General features: G+C 41.6%; 1 protein-coding gene across 2 annotated transcripts in view; it reads right to left on the reverse strand.

Moving 5' to 3' along the window:
• ppp1r9alb (protein phosphatase 1 regulatory subunit 9A-like B) overlaps window positions 1-15,108 on the reverse strand; it is a 42,631-nt gene that overhangs the window by 24,382 nt on the left and 3,141 nt on the right. For both annotated transcript variants that reach the window (XM_049469700.1, XM_049469699.1), the window contains exon 2: window positions 12,026-14,249. In XM_049469700.1, coding sequence (XP_049325657.1) covers window positions 12,026-14,050 — 2,025 coding nt within the window. In that variant the 5' untranslated portion in view covers window positions 14,051-14,249. The remainder of the gene's footprint in view (window positions 1-12,025; window positions 14,250-15,108) is intronic.

Consider the following 15,108-nt stretch of genomic DNA (forward strand, 5'->3'; position numbering starts at 1 on the left):
GGAAGGCTACAGTCTTATGCTCACCTCTGAACTGCAAAAGAGCTAACTAGTGCTTTGTATGGTTACCGGGTAATGCTAATGCTGCTCCAGCAGTGCTAGCTGGGGTTAGCAGCAGGCTACAGGCCGATAATACTCCCCTCTGAACGGCAAAAGAGCTAGGGCTTAGTGCAGTTAGCAGCTAATGCTAATACTGTTCCAGTCTAGAGTCTCTGTGCTGGAGAAATAAACTAAAACTCCTGTAAAACCCTGTACTTCAGCGGCGTGGCTTTACTGCTTCTTAATACCTGACTGAAAAATTCATACATAAGGTGCACTGGATTATTAGACACACTGATGATTTTTAGGAAAATTAAAGGATTTTAGGTGCACTATGCATTTTTTATTGTTTTAATTGTGTTAGCATTAGTACAGTAATGCTAGTGGGAGAACATATTGAATACATTCAAATACAGCAATGCCCAGCTCTGCACTGGTTGGCATTTGTTTAGTAGACTAAAACAGGTCAGTGTGTGTGTGTGTGTGTGTGTGTGTGTGTGTATTCTCCTACAACAGGCAGGAGTCTTGGCCTGCAAACATTAGCGGAATTAAACAAAAGAAACACACTGGCTAGAAATCAGTCAGTCTGACAACAACACACCAGTCTACAGTGGCACAACCAGGCCAATACAGCCTCTCTCTCTCTCGCTCTCTCTCCTGCTCGCTCTCTCGCTCTCTCTCTCGCTCTCCCTCTCTCTCCCTTTCCCTCTCTCCCTTTCCCTCTCTCCCTTTCCCTCTCTCCCTTTCCCTCTCTCCCTTTCCCTCTCTCGCTCTCTCGCTCTCGCTCTCTCGCTCTCTCGCTCTCTCGCTCTCTCCCTCTCCCTTTCCCTCTCTCCCTTTCCCTCTCTCCCTTTCCCTCTCTCCCTTTCCCTCTCTCCCTTTCCCTCTCTCCCTTTCCCTCTCTCCCTTTCCCTCTCTCCCTTTCCCTCTCTCCCTCCTGTTGTCATGGAGGAACCACACACCTCTGAACAATGTGTTTTATTTCCACCTCAACTCAATCTGAAGCCCTGAGGACTTTCTCCTCTACATCTCTCTCTGCTTGGTGAATCCGAGGGACAGTTTTATTTCTGGACAGTAGAAAGATACTGGTATGATATTTCCAGTGCTAGCCACAAGTATCCGGACCTCTATTTTTAAAAAATGAGAAATATTTAAAAATATTTCCATCCAGAGTGAAACTGAAGCACTAGCAGGATCATGCTAGCTCTGTACGTGGTGATAGTACCTCATAAAAAGAGACATCAACACAATACAAACAAGAAAACTCAGAGGAAAAGGGGTTTAATCCCAGTAGTTACACACTAAGTAAGTAGCTAAGTAGTAGTGTGACAGTGGGGACGGTGTTCTTTGGATTACTTTCTCAGGGGGACATCTGTAAAAAATATTTCACACTTCTACTCAGTGACAAAACTCTTGCATCTGGACTACAATAAAAAAAACAGGAGGACCAGTGAGTTTTTTTAGGCTTTCTCGGTCATGTGACATCGCAGTGTTCAGTAGCTCCTCCATTTCCACTTGCTGTTGTGTTTTAACATGGATCTCCATGGAAACGCACGCCCAAAGTGTAATTACGGTGCATAGCAGTGGACTAGGCCTGTCACAATAATTGCAATATTGATTTATTGTACAATAAATGAACATGAGCTCTATAATTTTTGATAATTGTGATATAGTCTATTTTGTTTATTTGTATGTTTGTTCACGCATATAACAGTGAACAGTATTTTATCCAGTCATGCTTCAATAACTGACTCCATAACATACACACAGTGTGGACTAAAGTAGATTAAAAAAATAAGTATATAATTCCCAAACTAATTAAAATGACAAAAATATTATTATTTTTTATCGCAATAATTTCTGGGACAATATATTGTCCGAAACAATTCTTATTGTGACAGGCCTACAGTGGACAAAAACCTATGTTATTAAACGCACAGAGACGAACTCAGATGAGCACCCGGATGGGAATTAAATTACCTTATGACCACGGAGTTCAGTGAAAAACAGTAGATAATTCAGCCTGTAATTTTTTCTCAGAGGACGTCTGAGAGAAAAACACATACATGGTTGTTCTGGACGGGAATAAAATCACAGAGGATCCCCCCAATAAAAGAGAAAATTACCCCAGGACCACCTGAGATACTAATCCCATCCAAATAGGGCTTAAATCAGCATTTCTCCTCCTCCAAACAAAAGGAGTGGAGTTAATGCCAAAGAGTTAACAATTTAACACAGCTGTATTCAATGCAAGAAATGAGTTAATTAGGAGAGTCTAACTGGAATGTAGGAGCCAGAACTCTTAATGGTTTTTAGGGGATCAAATAGTTATTTTTCTCTGCAAAATGGTAATACAATTATAAAATCCATACAAATATGATTCAGTGAGCAAACTTTAACAGAATCATCAAGGGATGAAATTATTATTTTCTTTACTGTATTTTTAATAATATAAACACTTTCTAACTCTGAACAAGGGACTAAAGCAGGGGTCGGCAACCTATGGCACGCGTGCCACTGCTGGCACGCCAAGGCATAATCACTGGCACGCGCCACGCTGGACCAGCATCAGCAAAATAAAAATAAATAAATAAAAAATATTAAAAATCAGATCCTCCAATCAATTTCACTACTCAACGCTCTGCACTTAGCTCCCGCCCACTTTCCCACAGACCCATGTTTACATGTAGCCTATTTAAAATCAGTTAGCCTACCTGGTAGCGTTACAAGAGATGACAGAGCCTCCGGCTAAAAAAAACAAAGCTAGGGCATTTCAGCCCTCCTGGACGGAAGACTATGGTTTTGTGTATGTCAAAGATCGTGCTGTGTGTACACTGTGCTATGACAACGTTGTGTGCCGAACTTCCAGCATTAAGAGGCATTTCGAGACAAAACACGACAAGACGTATAAAGACCCCGCCGAAAGAGCCGAAGCCGTTAAACGTGCCGTGGCTAGGTATGGCAAACAGTCCAGCTCTCTTAAAGTATTTGTGAACAGCCAAGGCCATGTCACAGAAGCCAGTTATAATCTGGCTAGTTGCATTGCTAAGCATGGGAAGCCATTTACTGATGGGGAGTACGTAAAGGAGGCCTTTCTCAGCTGCGCAGAGACTCTTTTTGACGACTTGCCCAACAAAGACACCATCAAAACACGTATAAAGGACATGCCCACGTCAGCTCGTACTGTTCAGCGACGCATCGATGAAATGGCAGTTGATGTTAGAGCCCAACAAACGAAGGGACTGACAGATGCTAGTGTTTTTAGCCTAGCCCTAGATGAGAGTGTTGACGTGAATGACATCCCGCGATTGGCTGTCATGGCAAGATACTGTGATACTACAACCGTGAGAGAGGAACTCTGCTGTTTACAGCCCATGCCGGACACAACCAGAGGTGACAACATAGCCACGGTGATTATGCAACATTTTGTGGAGAGGGGAGTTGATATGAGGAAGGTGTTTGCTGTAACTACAGACGGTGCTCCTTCGATGGTTGGCAAGCAGAAGGGAGCCGTCAAACTAATTGAAGAAAAAGTTGGCCACCCCGTCATGAAGCTCCACTGCATAATTCACCAGGAAAACCTGTGTGCAAAAATGTCCAATTCGGATTTCAATGATGTCATGGCTACGGTGGCAAAGGTGATCAACTTCCTCGTCAAACGATCTGCACTAACACACAGACAGTTTCGATCCCTGCTCGAGGAAATGGACAGTGAATATGCAGATCTTCCTCTCCATTCGGCAGTGAGATGGCTGAGCTGCGGGAAAGTTCTGGAGCGCTTTGTCAGCTGCATCGATGCCATCAAGGTGTTTCTGGCTGAGAAAGGACAACAATATCCGCAGCTGGAGGACGAGAAGTGGATTGTGAAACTTTTTTTTCTTGCGGACATCACCGGGCACCTCAACGAGCTCAATCTCAGACTGCAAGGCGCAGGACAAACTGTTATGGACATGTTTGAAACGTGGACTGCTTTTGTCGCCAAGCTTGCAGTATTCTCAGGTGACATTGCGTCCTCCACTTTCCGCTACTTCCGACACTTGAGGGAGTGGTCCTCACAACGCAACATCAGCACCGCTGAAATAGCCGAATACATGCGTGAGCTGGAGACGGAGTTCACGAACCGCTTTGTGGATTTTAAAAGGTACGGTCCGATGTTCTCCTTCTTGATCAAGCCTGACAGCTTTGATGGACATGACCTGGACGCAGCTCTGATCGACTGGATGGATGTACAGGACGTGGAGATGCAGCTGATAGAGCTGAAGAGCTCACCACTGTGGGTGACGAAGTTTGCAGAGCTCCGAAAGCAGTTAGAATCCACGCCTGTGCAACAGCACGGAGCCTACATCCTTGCATGCTGGACGTCTGCACCAGAAAAGTTCGGCTGTCTCAAGAGCATTGCATTGGCCCTCTTGTCAGTGTTCGGCTCAACATACCTGTGTGAGCAGGTATTTTCGCACATGAAAAGTGTGCTGAGCCCTATCCGCAGCCGTTTGACGACGGACAATTCCGAGTCATGTTTACAATTAAAAGTGACAAACTACAAACCCCAGATAAGAAAGCTTAGCAAAGAAAAGCAAGGACAGGGATCACACTGACTGGTAGGCAAGATATTTTAATTGAGGCAAATAGCCTGATTAATTTTAATCTCAGCTCACACTGTTTAGTTAAATACGTTGCTGTTTGCTTATATAAAATGCTGTGGCCGTTTCATTTGCTATGCATGCCTAAGCCTATACTAATATATATATAATAATAATAATAATAATAATAATAATAATAATAATAATAATAATAATAATAATTGTGGTGTAATGGGAGAAATGTAAGGTAAAAGAAATGTGTTATTTTATTGACCTGTTCAAGTATTAACAGTTTGTGTAATTTCATGTCGAGTTTAATTCATAATAGGCCTATGTTCAGTTCATGTTTAGGCAGGAACAGACCTTCCAGCAAAGGAGGCAGAATAAACCTCCAAGGTCTGTTGAATCAACTGGCAGTCTACCCAGTTGATTTTAGAAATGAGAGCTGTGGTTAGAGGTTAGAGGGCTAGAGGTTATCTGCACTGGGTTCAGTGCAAGTTACGCTTATCAATAAAGCCACGTTAATTCAAAGCTGCACTCACTGTTATTCTGATTACACAATTATAATAATAATAATAATTTAATTTGTAAAGCACATTTTCTATGTGTAAATTTGGAACTTCTATAAAGTTCCAAATTTGTAGAACATATTCCCGTAGTTTGTGTGTTTTTTTTTCTATTATTGTTGATAGTGGCACACTCATTGACTAGAAATGTTGAAGTTGGCACTCCATGTCTCAAAGGTTGCCGACCCCTGGACTAAAGACTAGCAAACTACAAGAATTAGCATGGTAATCACGCTAATCACGCTAATCACGTCACACTACGTGGATTCATTTGAAGGAGGAGCTGCCAGCTCTAAACATCCTGAGACGGCTTGCTAATAAGCATAGCTCAGAAAGCAACCCGCTTTAGCGTTAGCCTCCGCTACTGCCAAACATCTCTACCTCTCACTATAGCAACTGAGAGACAGGGTGTGTGTGTGTGTGTGTGTGTGAGTGAGACTTTAGCTCACTAACTACTTCTCAGACCTACTTTTTGCTGTTTCAGGACAAAAAAATGAGGTGAGGTAATATTTCAACGAGTGAAGCTGCATTATATTCGAAATTTAGATGTCAAATTTATATTTATATTCTGAAGAGTGACATCATGGGCTCATCAAAACAACTCTCAAATGATCTAAAAACAAAGGTTGTTCAACATAGTTGTTCAGGGGAAGGATACAAAAAGTTGTCTCAGGGATTTAACCTGTCAGTTTCCACTGTGAGGAACATAGTAAGGAAATGGAAGACCACAGGGACAGTTCTTGTTAAGCCCAGAAGTGGCAGGCCAAGAAAAATATCAGAAAGGCAGAGAAGAAGAATGGTGAGAACAGTCAAGGACAATCCACAGACCACCTCCAAAGAGCTGCAGCATCATCTTGCTGCAGATGGTGTCACTGTGCATCGCTCAACAATACAGCGCACTTTGCACAAGGAGAAGCTGTATGGGAGAGTGATGCAAAAGAAGCCATTTCTGCAAGCACGCCACAAACAGAGTCGCCTGAGGTATGCAAAAGCATACCTCAGGCGACTCTGTTTGTGATGCCTCTCTTCAGAGGAGATTCAAATAGGAGAACAACTTGCAATTGACCAGCTCAAATACCTTTTCTCATGACTGGATACACCTGGCTATGAAGTTCAAAGCTCAATGAGGTTACCAAACCAATTGTGTGCTTCAGTAAGTCAGTAAAAAGTAGTTAGGAGTATTCAAATCAATAAAATGATAAGGGTGCCCATAGTTTTGCACCGGTCAAATTTTGGTTTATTGCATATTGCACATTTTCTGTTAGTACAATAAACCTCATTTCAGTCCTGAAATATTACTGTGTCCATCAGTTATTAGATATATCAAACTGAAATGGCTGTTACAAACACCCAAATATTTAGAACTAAAAATGATTTAGATTAATAGGGCTGACCAAACTTTTTCATACGACTGTAGGAACGAAATGTGTGGGAACGAGATAATTAAGGCATAGGAACGAGTGGGGGACACACTAAAACACTAGTCAAACCAGTTATAGTGAACACAAATGTCTGTAAGTAAGTAAGTTTTCAGTAATATTTTTGAAACTTTTATTATATATGTAAAATTTTCTGAAATTTCACAGGTAAATGGAATGCAGTATAAATGCTGATGTCAGTGAGGCTGATAAACATAGTGTTTAGTGTGTAAACAGTCGTCATAAAAACACCAGACCAGCAGGTTCTGCAGGAAATATTTGAAGATGTTCATCACAGGATAGCAATTAGCATTATCAGTCACAACATACATTTAAAAAAAATAGCAGACAGATGGAAATCCTTATTTACAAGCTACTGTATCAGGAGAGGAACAGAAAAAAGCAAAGCCAAAAGAACTTCAACTAAACAACCAGGGAAGCTAAATCCCTCTTAATCAAATAGATGCCATAGAGCCATGAAAAGTTTCGAAACAGGGCTGATATTACAGAAGAAAAGCTACAGAAAATGCCACAAACAGAATTTATTGCTAGGATTATTTGTGTTCAAAATAACCATATTTGTCTCACTATAAATTGCACCAGATTATAAGGCAGCTTATCAATTAACGTCTATTTTCCAGTCTATTTTTATACATAAGGTGCACTGGATTATAAGTGGGTTATATACTAGTACGGAACAAGGGTGTCGCCATGTTATCCTTCTAATTCAGCAGGTCTCGCCACTGGGTGGTGGTGGTGGTGGGGGTTAACTAACTAACGAAGTTAAGTAAAGCTAAGCTAAATAAACAAAACTGTCATTCTTAAAAGAAAACATTTTCTTTCAAAGTCAAATGATTTTTCTTCTGATAACTGTTTTTTGGGTAAAGTACTAGCACTAGGAGCGGTTGGCACTAGTAAATGCAGCCCAACAGCGCTACACTAAGGAACCTTGAAGCCAGTGGAAGAGCTAGCGCTTAGCGTAGTTCGCGGCTAATGCTAATGCTGCTCAAGCCTCTGTGCTGGAGAACTATACTGGAACTCCTGTATAACTCTGTACTTCAGCAAAGTGCCTTTACTGCTCCTTAATACCTGACTGGCAAAAAGGTCTGAATTTTTAATATAATTTTTTTTAATCATTGTCATTGGGCGATATGGCCAATATTTCAAACCAAAAGGATCAAGTGATGCTGGTCATAGTACTTTGATTGGTATGCTACTTTAAAATGTATTGATTTAAGCAAGTTTTTAACTTTATTTTTAAATATACATGGCTCTCTAGTCCCTCAGTTGTAAATTGGTATATCAGAATAGTCACTGGCAGATATAGACAGAAATAGGCCAATGAATTGCCACATCGAAACAACAAATCTATGGTTTTAAATAGGGGTGGGCAATATTATATCGTATACAATATATCGTGACACAGAAATATTGATGATATTATCATGATATTAAAAATCCATATCGTGATAATAGAGATGTTCTGTCTTAAAAGTAGTCTATTATTTACTGTGAAGCTTTAGGGGTATTTATTGTATTATTGTTTTAGTTTGCAGTTTATATGCATGCACTAAATATTCTGCAATATTTTTTGCTGCATTATATTATTTTATGCTATATTATATATTTTGCCACATTATGATTATTCTGTTATACTATTATACTATGTTCCTGAAATGAATGAATTATTTTAGTTTTCCTATATCGCCAAGTATATCGTTATCGCAAAAATACCCTGAGATATCGTGATATTATTTTAGAGCCATATCGCCCACCCCTAGTTTTAAAACAAAACGTTTTTTTTTTAGCAATTATTTGATGGGTTAGTCTTTAAAGACTTAAGATAATAATATACAAAATAATGTTGCATTAAGTGCTTTAGGTTTTAAATTCCCTTAAAAAAAAAAACACCATAGATTGCATCGTAGCATTAACAATAGCAAGGCTGCTGTAACACACGCACATGCACACGCACACACACACCTGCTAATTATTCTTGAGTAACACACTTGTCTGGAATTCGTGGCTAGACTTAAGCATGAAAAATGCCAGACATTGTTCTGAACTGTTGACACACTTAACACACTCACATGCTTACTACAGTGGATTTACACAGCCCACTCCACTCTAAACCACTCCCTCAGGAGACAGACTGACCAACATTCAGCCCTGGATCACTAACACACACACACACACACACACACACACACACAAATGTGCACCCACACGGACAGAGCTGCTTTTCTTCCCCAAACAGGATCCGTCCCTTTCAAGTACTGCACTTTCTAGGAGCCCAGGATTCAGTCATGTGACCTTGGGCACAATACACTTCCTGTGTGATGCCAAACATCTGAGAGCTGGGGAGCAGGACAGCTGTGTGGTGAATGTACAAATGAAGGGACAAAGTATTGGGACACCTGCTTTATTCACTGTTTCTTCTGAAATTTAAGAGTGTTAAAAATAGTTTATTCTGTTTTTTTATTGGAGTAACTGCCTCTACTGTCCAGTAAAACCTATCATAATTTTTTTCACTATAAAGTGCACCAGATTATAAGGCGCACTATCAATTAAGATCTATTTTCTGGTCTATTTTCGTACGTAAGGCGCACCAGAATATAAAGCGCATTAGCGATAATCTACACAGATTTCTCTCCTAAAAACGGTTTATTTAGGTTAGTAAAAAAATCTCCAGATTTCCAATAAGGCTGGGTGCATCAGCATTAGCATTAGCGTTAACGTGAGCGGCTAACTGCTCGTGCTAGCCGTGGTTTAACACGGTAAACACACAGACTACAGTCCAATATACTAACCTCTGAGCAGTAGAAGAGCTAGCACTTAGCGCGGTTAGCTGCTAATGCTGCTCTAGCAGTGCTCACCGGGGTTAGCAGCAGGCTACAGGCCGATAATACCCACCTCTGAACGGCAAAACTCATACATAAGGCACAATGGATTATCGATTTTGGGGAAAATTAAAGGACTTTAAAATGCACCTTATAGTGGGGAAAAATACAGTATATACTAGATTTACTACATATACTTGATTGCTGTGAGGATTAGATTGCAATCTGCCACTAGAGAAAGTAAGAGGTCAGGATGTTGGATTATAATCATCCCAGTGCATTAACTCAAGCCTGGCTTTGGGCACGGTGGCAATAGGTTCATTGTTATCTAGTTCACAGACTCCTATTCTACTGACAAAACTTCTCTGAAAGGATTAAACTAGCAATACGTGTTCATTTGCACATTTGTGTTAGCAAAAGGTGCATCTGAGAACAGCTGAGAACATGCATTCAATACAAGAGGCGTCCATGAACTTTTGGATATATAGAGTACATGCTAATCTACTGAGACCTAAACATCAAGGTCAATGTCTGGGTGAACGGCTATTGTGCAGTGTTGTGCATTATCTACTGTGCTAGCATGTGATGCTATGCTAAAACCTGCATTTCAGTAGCTTTCCTTTGAAATCAAAGTCAAAGTGAACCTCAGTGCCAATTCTTCTTACCACAGAAATGCTGCTAAAATGAACAGCAGCAGATCTTCATGCTATAAATGCAAGAAGTTTAGCCAATAAACTTTGCAGACTATAGAACACCACTAAAACACATGATGCCTCCATACTCTCCACTTTTACATTTTAAGAATTGTAAGAACAAGCATTTCAGAAATGCCACAGCTACAGAACACATCATTATAGGGTTAATATCTCCCGCAACAATCCAATAAGCTTCTAATACAAAGGCATTAGCGGAGAGGCATTACTGCACAGTCAGGGCGACACAGAGGGCACGTAAGGTGATGCGTAACCCAATGACTAAGGTGTTAATAATGTATATTCACACAAAATATGAGAAATACTGTGAATAGGGAAGGGGCAACTAAATCACAATATTTTATTATTGCGATAAATGATATTGTTGCCATTATAAGGCCATTAAATGGCACTAATATAATGATAACATATTATCATAACAAAGAAATTGCACCCAGCTTGAACCAAAGTAGGTTATATTCATAAATAATATATAAATACACATTGCTAAGTGAGGAGGCAGGGAAACCGTGGGTTCAGCAACACCATAATGTGCAGCCCCGGTCTGTCCCAGCTGGCCCTTGTTGGACCAGCATAAAGACTTTGCCTCAGCCTTTCGCTAGTCATCCTTTTTCAGTCAGTGTATCTCTTGAGTGAAGGCTCAAGAACCTAAGAGACTAAAGTTAAAGCGACTAGAGCCGCATTGGGCCGTTCCTATGTTTCTTTAAGTTTGGGGTGTTGATTTGTCCATTTTTCCACACCCACACCGAAAATATATATTTGCCTTTTGTATGTGCAAACACAATGAACGATATCACGATTATTAAAATGATTAAGGTTATGTTAATTTATTGAAAGTCGATACTGTAATTATTGTGACAGGCCTTTCCCTAAATAAGAGTGACTCATTTGTTCTTCAAGCTAAAGATATGTTGTAACATTTGGAGCATAAGCTCTTAATACTGTTCAAAAAATATCATTAATATGAAGAATGCTAGATTAGCATGCCTGCTCTGAGACCTTGTAAGAGCCTGGGCTTTTGGAGAGCCACACCTCAGCCTACTTCTGCCTGCTTGAGCATGACCTTTCCCTGACATCAAACAGACCTGCCGGACAATTTGTTACCAATTGTGAAAGAGCACTAGGAGATTCCAACTTGAGAACTTGAGTCACTTAACAACAGGTAGACCTAAAGAGCTGGGTTCCTGGAAATAAACAATCGCCCAAGGCTCTTTCCCTCGCTTTTTCCCTCCCTCTTTTACTCATTCCTCTTCTGTACACATGACGGCTGTCAGAGGCAAAAAAAAAGGAAATTACATGCCTGAACAGGTGCAAGCTCAGACAGGACTTTGGGTGCTTGCTCAATGATCTACAATCAGCTATTCTTCAAACTATTCAAACAGTACCTGCAAATGCAGCATGAAAAATGGCAAAACTAGCCTCAAGGCAGTGGAAATCCAAGTAGCTGGACCACTCTACACACCTGTTGGGTATTTTTTTTGTTGCTACAAGCATGCAAGGTCTTGAAGAGGAAGCTTGCAGGAAGTCTAATAAGCCCAAATTTATCCCAATACCAGACACACACACACACACACTCAAACTTGAAGGCAAATATCTCAACAATTGAGGGATAGTCAGCCAACTAGTTCAGACAGGCAACTCGGGTGAAGGTGCCGACTGACATTTGGATCAAGTTGGCTAAAATGGCAAAACAATGTGGTTCAAAACCTTCAAAATCCTTGATGTTTTAGAAAAAGCCACGGAATACAAGGCATTCTAGCTCTCAAACAACTGTTAAAGCCTCAACAAGAAGAGATCAAAACCCAGGATATTTGCTCAAGGACAAAGCAAATCTCAGGCAGCAAAAGATAGATAAAGTAAAGTTCAACGTACCCTAATAGGTGCGGTGGAGAACCTGACTTTCCTCCTTTTGCTGGTCCCTTCCTCATCCGAGAGCCCTGGAATCTCCTCATATTCCTGCAACTGGCCTCCTTCTTGATGTTCAAGTCCAGGGTGCTCCTCCTTTTCCTGGTTTTCTATATCCGACTTACTTTCCCGGTCGTCCACAAAGGCGGCATTCTCAATCCCGCAAATTAATGACCTCTTTGTGGACAAGTCCTGGCTCACTTGCTGTTGCCTCTCTGCCGTGGTCATCTCCTCAACGTCACGTTCATCCTCCTCCTCCTCCTCCTCCTCCTCCAAAGCTTCAACAGCCTCCTCCACAACCTCATCCTCTTCCTCATCTTCTTCTTCTTCTTTTTTCCTCTGTTCCTCTTCCATGGTGCTTTCCTCCACTTCCCTCACTTTCTGTTCACAATCTTTCATCTCAGTCCTCAGGCAGGGCTGCTCTTGTACTTGCTCTTGCCTCAATTCTACTACCTTCTTTTTCTTATCACCTTCCTCCTCCCCCTCCTCCTTCTCCTCCTTCTCACCCACCTCTTTCTGCATACTTTTCCCCTCAGCTGACTTTTCTTTGCTTTCCTGATCCTCAGCTGTGACGTCTTGATCGGGTTCCACCTCCTTCGTCCTTTCCTCCTCCTCCCTTTGCCTAAAGCTCCTCCCGGATTTCCTCTCCTGGAATGTGCCTTGGACTTTCTTGCCCTCAATCAGCTCCCTCTCTGAAAGCTGACTGGAGAGGTGTTGCTCAGACTTGACTTCCTCAAATACTTCATCTTCGATTCGTTCCTCCTCATTTGCCTCGCTTTCTGAGGACTCGTTCTGGACCACCACCATCTCAGCTCGGACTGTGGCAAGGTTAGGAGATACAACCTTGCCTTGCTTAGCTCTGGAGGCAATCGATTCTGAAGACGCCTTGGTGTCATCTTTAGTTGGACTCCCAGAAGCACTGCCTTGGGACAAGCGATGGCTCTTCTCACTTTTGAAAATTATTGTTGGTTCTGTTGCCAGAATGGACACAGACTCTTCATCTTCATGTTCCAGAGGACTGCCAGAGCTATTGAGACCCCAATTAGGGGTTTCCTCTAACGTAATTCCATTCACAGGAACGACCGGGTGTTGGGGGTCACTGTGCGAGGATAAGCTGCTTAATTCATGCGGTGAACAAGCAACTGCCTGGCTCAAAGGGCTTTCAGGCCACATTGAATAAGATGTAGGAGAACTGGCACTATCTGGGGATGAGGGTGGTTCTGAATGCTCGCTTGCTGGGGATGATGCTGGCTGGGAATGGCTGCATGGGCTTTGTGAACGTGTTGACACGGATGGACCAGACAGAGACTCGCTGTCACTGTCCAACATGAAGCTTTCCAGCCTCCTGGAAATGGGTCCTGCATTCTTCATCATGCTCGCATGCTTACGAATTGGTGTCTCACTCTCGCTCCTCCATCTCTCCGTCTCTTCCTTGGGATGTTCTCTTATCTTCTGAGCTTGGTCTTTAGTCTCTGTCAACTTTCTTACGCATCTCCCATCGTCTGAAACGCTGTCCAAAGAAGATCGACTGATGGTTCTAACTTGTGCAGGTCTCTCTGTTGGGGATATGTCTTTAAGTCCACTCTCAAACAACTTTCTGGTCACAGAAAACTTCTCGGCCAATGCCACTTTGTCAAACGTGAGGTCCTCCACCTTCCGTGCCGAGTCAGAGCAACCCGATTCCATGCTGGAGATGCTGCTCATGCTGGATCTGTAGGAGGGGGAGGATCGCTGGAATTTGGCTGGCACTGGTTTGGAGACAACCAAGCTGTCCTGCGCCTGTTGCCCATCCATTTGAAGGAAGATGTTGTTCTTGATCTTGTTGACCCGATTCCCTGATGGTCTTCCTCGTGTCTCGCTGCCTCCATTGGTGTAAGAGACAGATGGCCCCTCAAAGGAGCATTTGATGGAGTGGAAGTCCGATTTGTATGCATTTCTGTGAGGCGAGGCACTTCGTAGCACCCGTTCACATTTAGGTTCACTTTTGATCATCTCCAGAGGGTAAACTGCCCAACTTGCAGAAATTGCCCAATAGCACAAAGGATAAAAAAAAAAGATTTTGGCTAAAATCACCCCAGCGTTTCCATGTGCCCTTTCCTGCTGTGTCTTGAGCAGCCCTGAATCAAGCTGGTTTGTTTCCTAGCTGCAGGCGGTTTTCAGAGAATCCCACATCGCACTTCAGCGCGTTTACCTAAAAGAGAATAACATTGGTTATTACAGAGATGACTTGACACGTTTAGATCGTTTTCGTCTCACCTAACCTGTTTTAGACAGGCATCACTTCTTGTTTAACTCAGTAATTACCTCTTTCATTTTCTATCTTCTTTAAAAATTATTTTCTACACACGGACATGCCACGAGTCATGGGACAGAAACTAGTATAAGACTGACCTGTGGAACATGTGATTTCTGCCAGAGTTTCTTGCCTGTTCGCATGGACAATTCAAGACAGATGACACTGGTCATGATCATTACCACCTACTGTGCTGTCCACTGCGGGGGGGGCAATCCTTTATATTAAATATTTACCTATAAACATTTAAGTTTTATGCTGATATATGTAAAATAGCACTAGAGCCACTAGGATTAAATCCTCATTAAGTCATTTTCTAATAGGAATTGTCTTAATGTTTGGACTCTTGGACATCTTTCCCACTTAAAAAGCAGTTTTTGGCCTGTAGGTCACTGAAGCTTTTATGGATGGTTGTGAGAGCTGATCTAGAATCTGGCAACACATTTGAAAGCCTCAGATTAAGACAAAATACTATAAATGATCATTATTTACTACTTATTCATCTTTTTGGGGTTTTAAACCTATGTTTTGGCATTTGGGATTTACCTGTCTAAACAGTGGGAATCTTTGCACTGCAATATTAATTGAGTATCAAGTGCTGCTAACTCAGTTATGCAATTGATTTCTACATTCAAAGCAAGGACTAGGCTGACACTTTGGATGCTCGGTCAATACAAAAAACTCTCCAAATGCACACAAAGAGATTAAAGAAGAAAAATAAGCATGAAAACTGTGAATATTTTTCTGTTTAGTTCAA

This window comes from Astyanax mexicanus, chromosome 21 (genome assembly GCF_023375975.1).
Source record: "Astyanax mexicanus isolate ESR-SI-001 chromosome 21, AstMex3_surface, whole genome shotgun sequence".
Classification (NCBI taxonomy): domain Eukaryota; kingdom Metazoa; phylum Chordata; class Actinopteri; order Characiformes; family Acestrorhamphidae; genus Astyanax; species Astyanax mexicanus.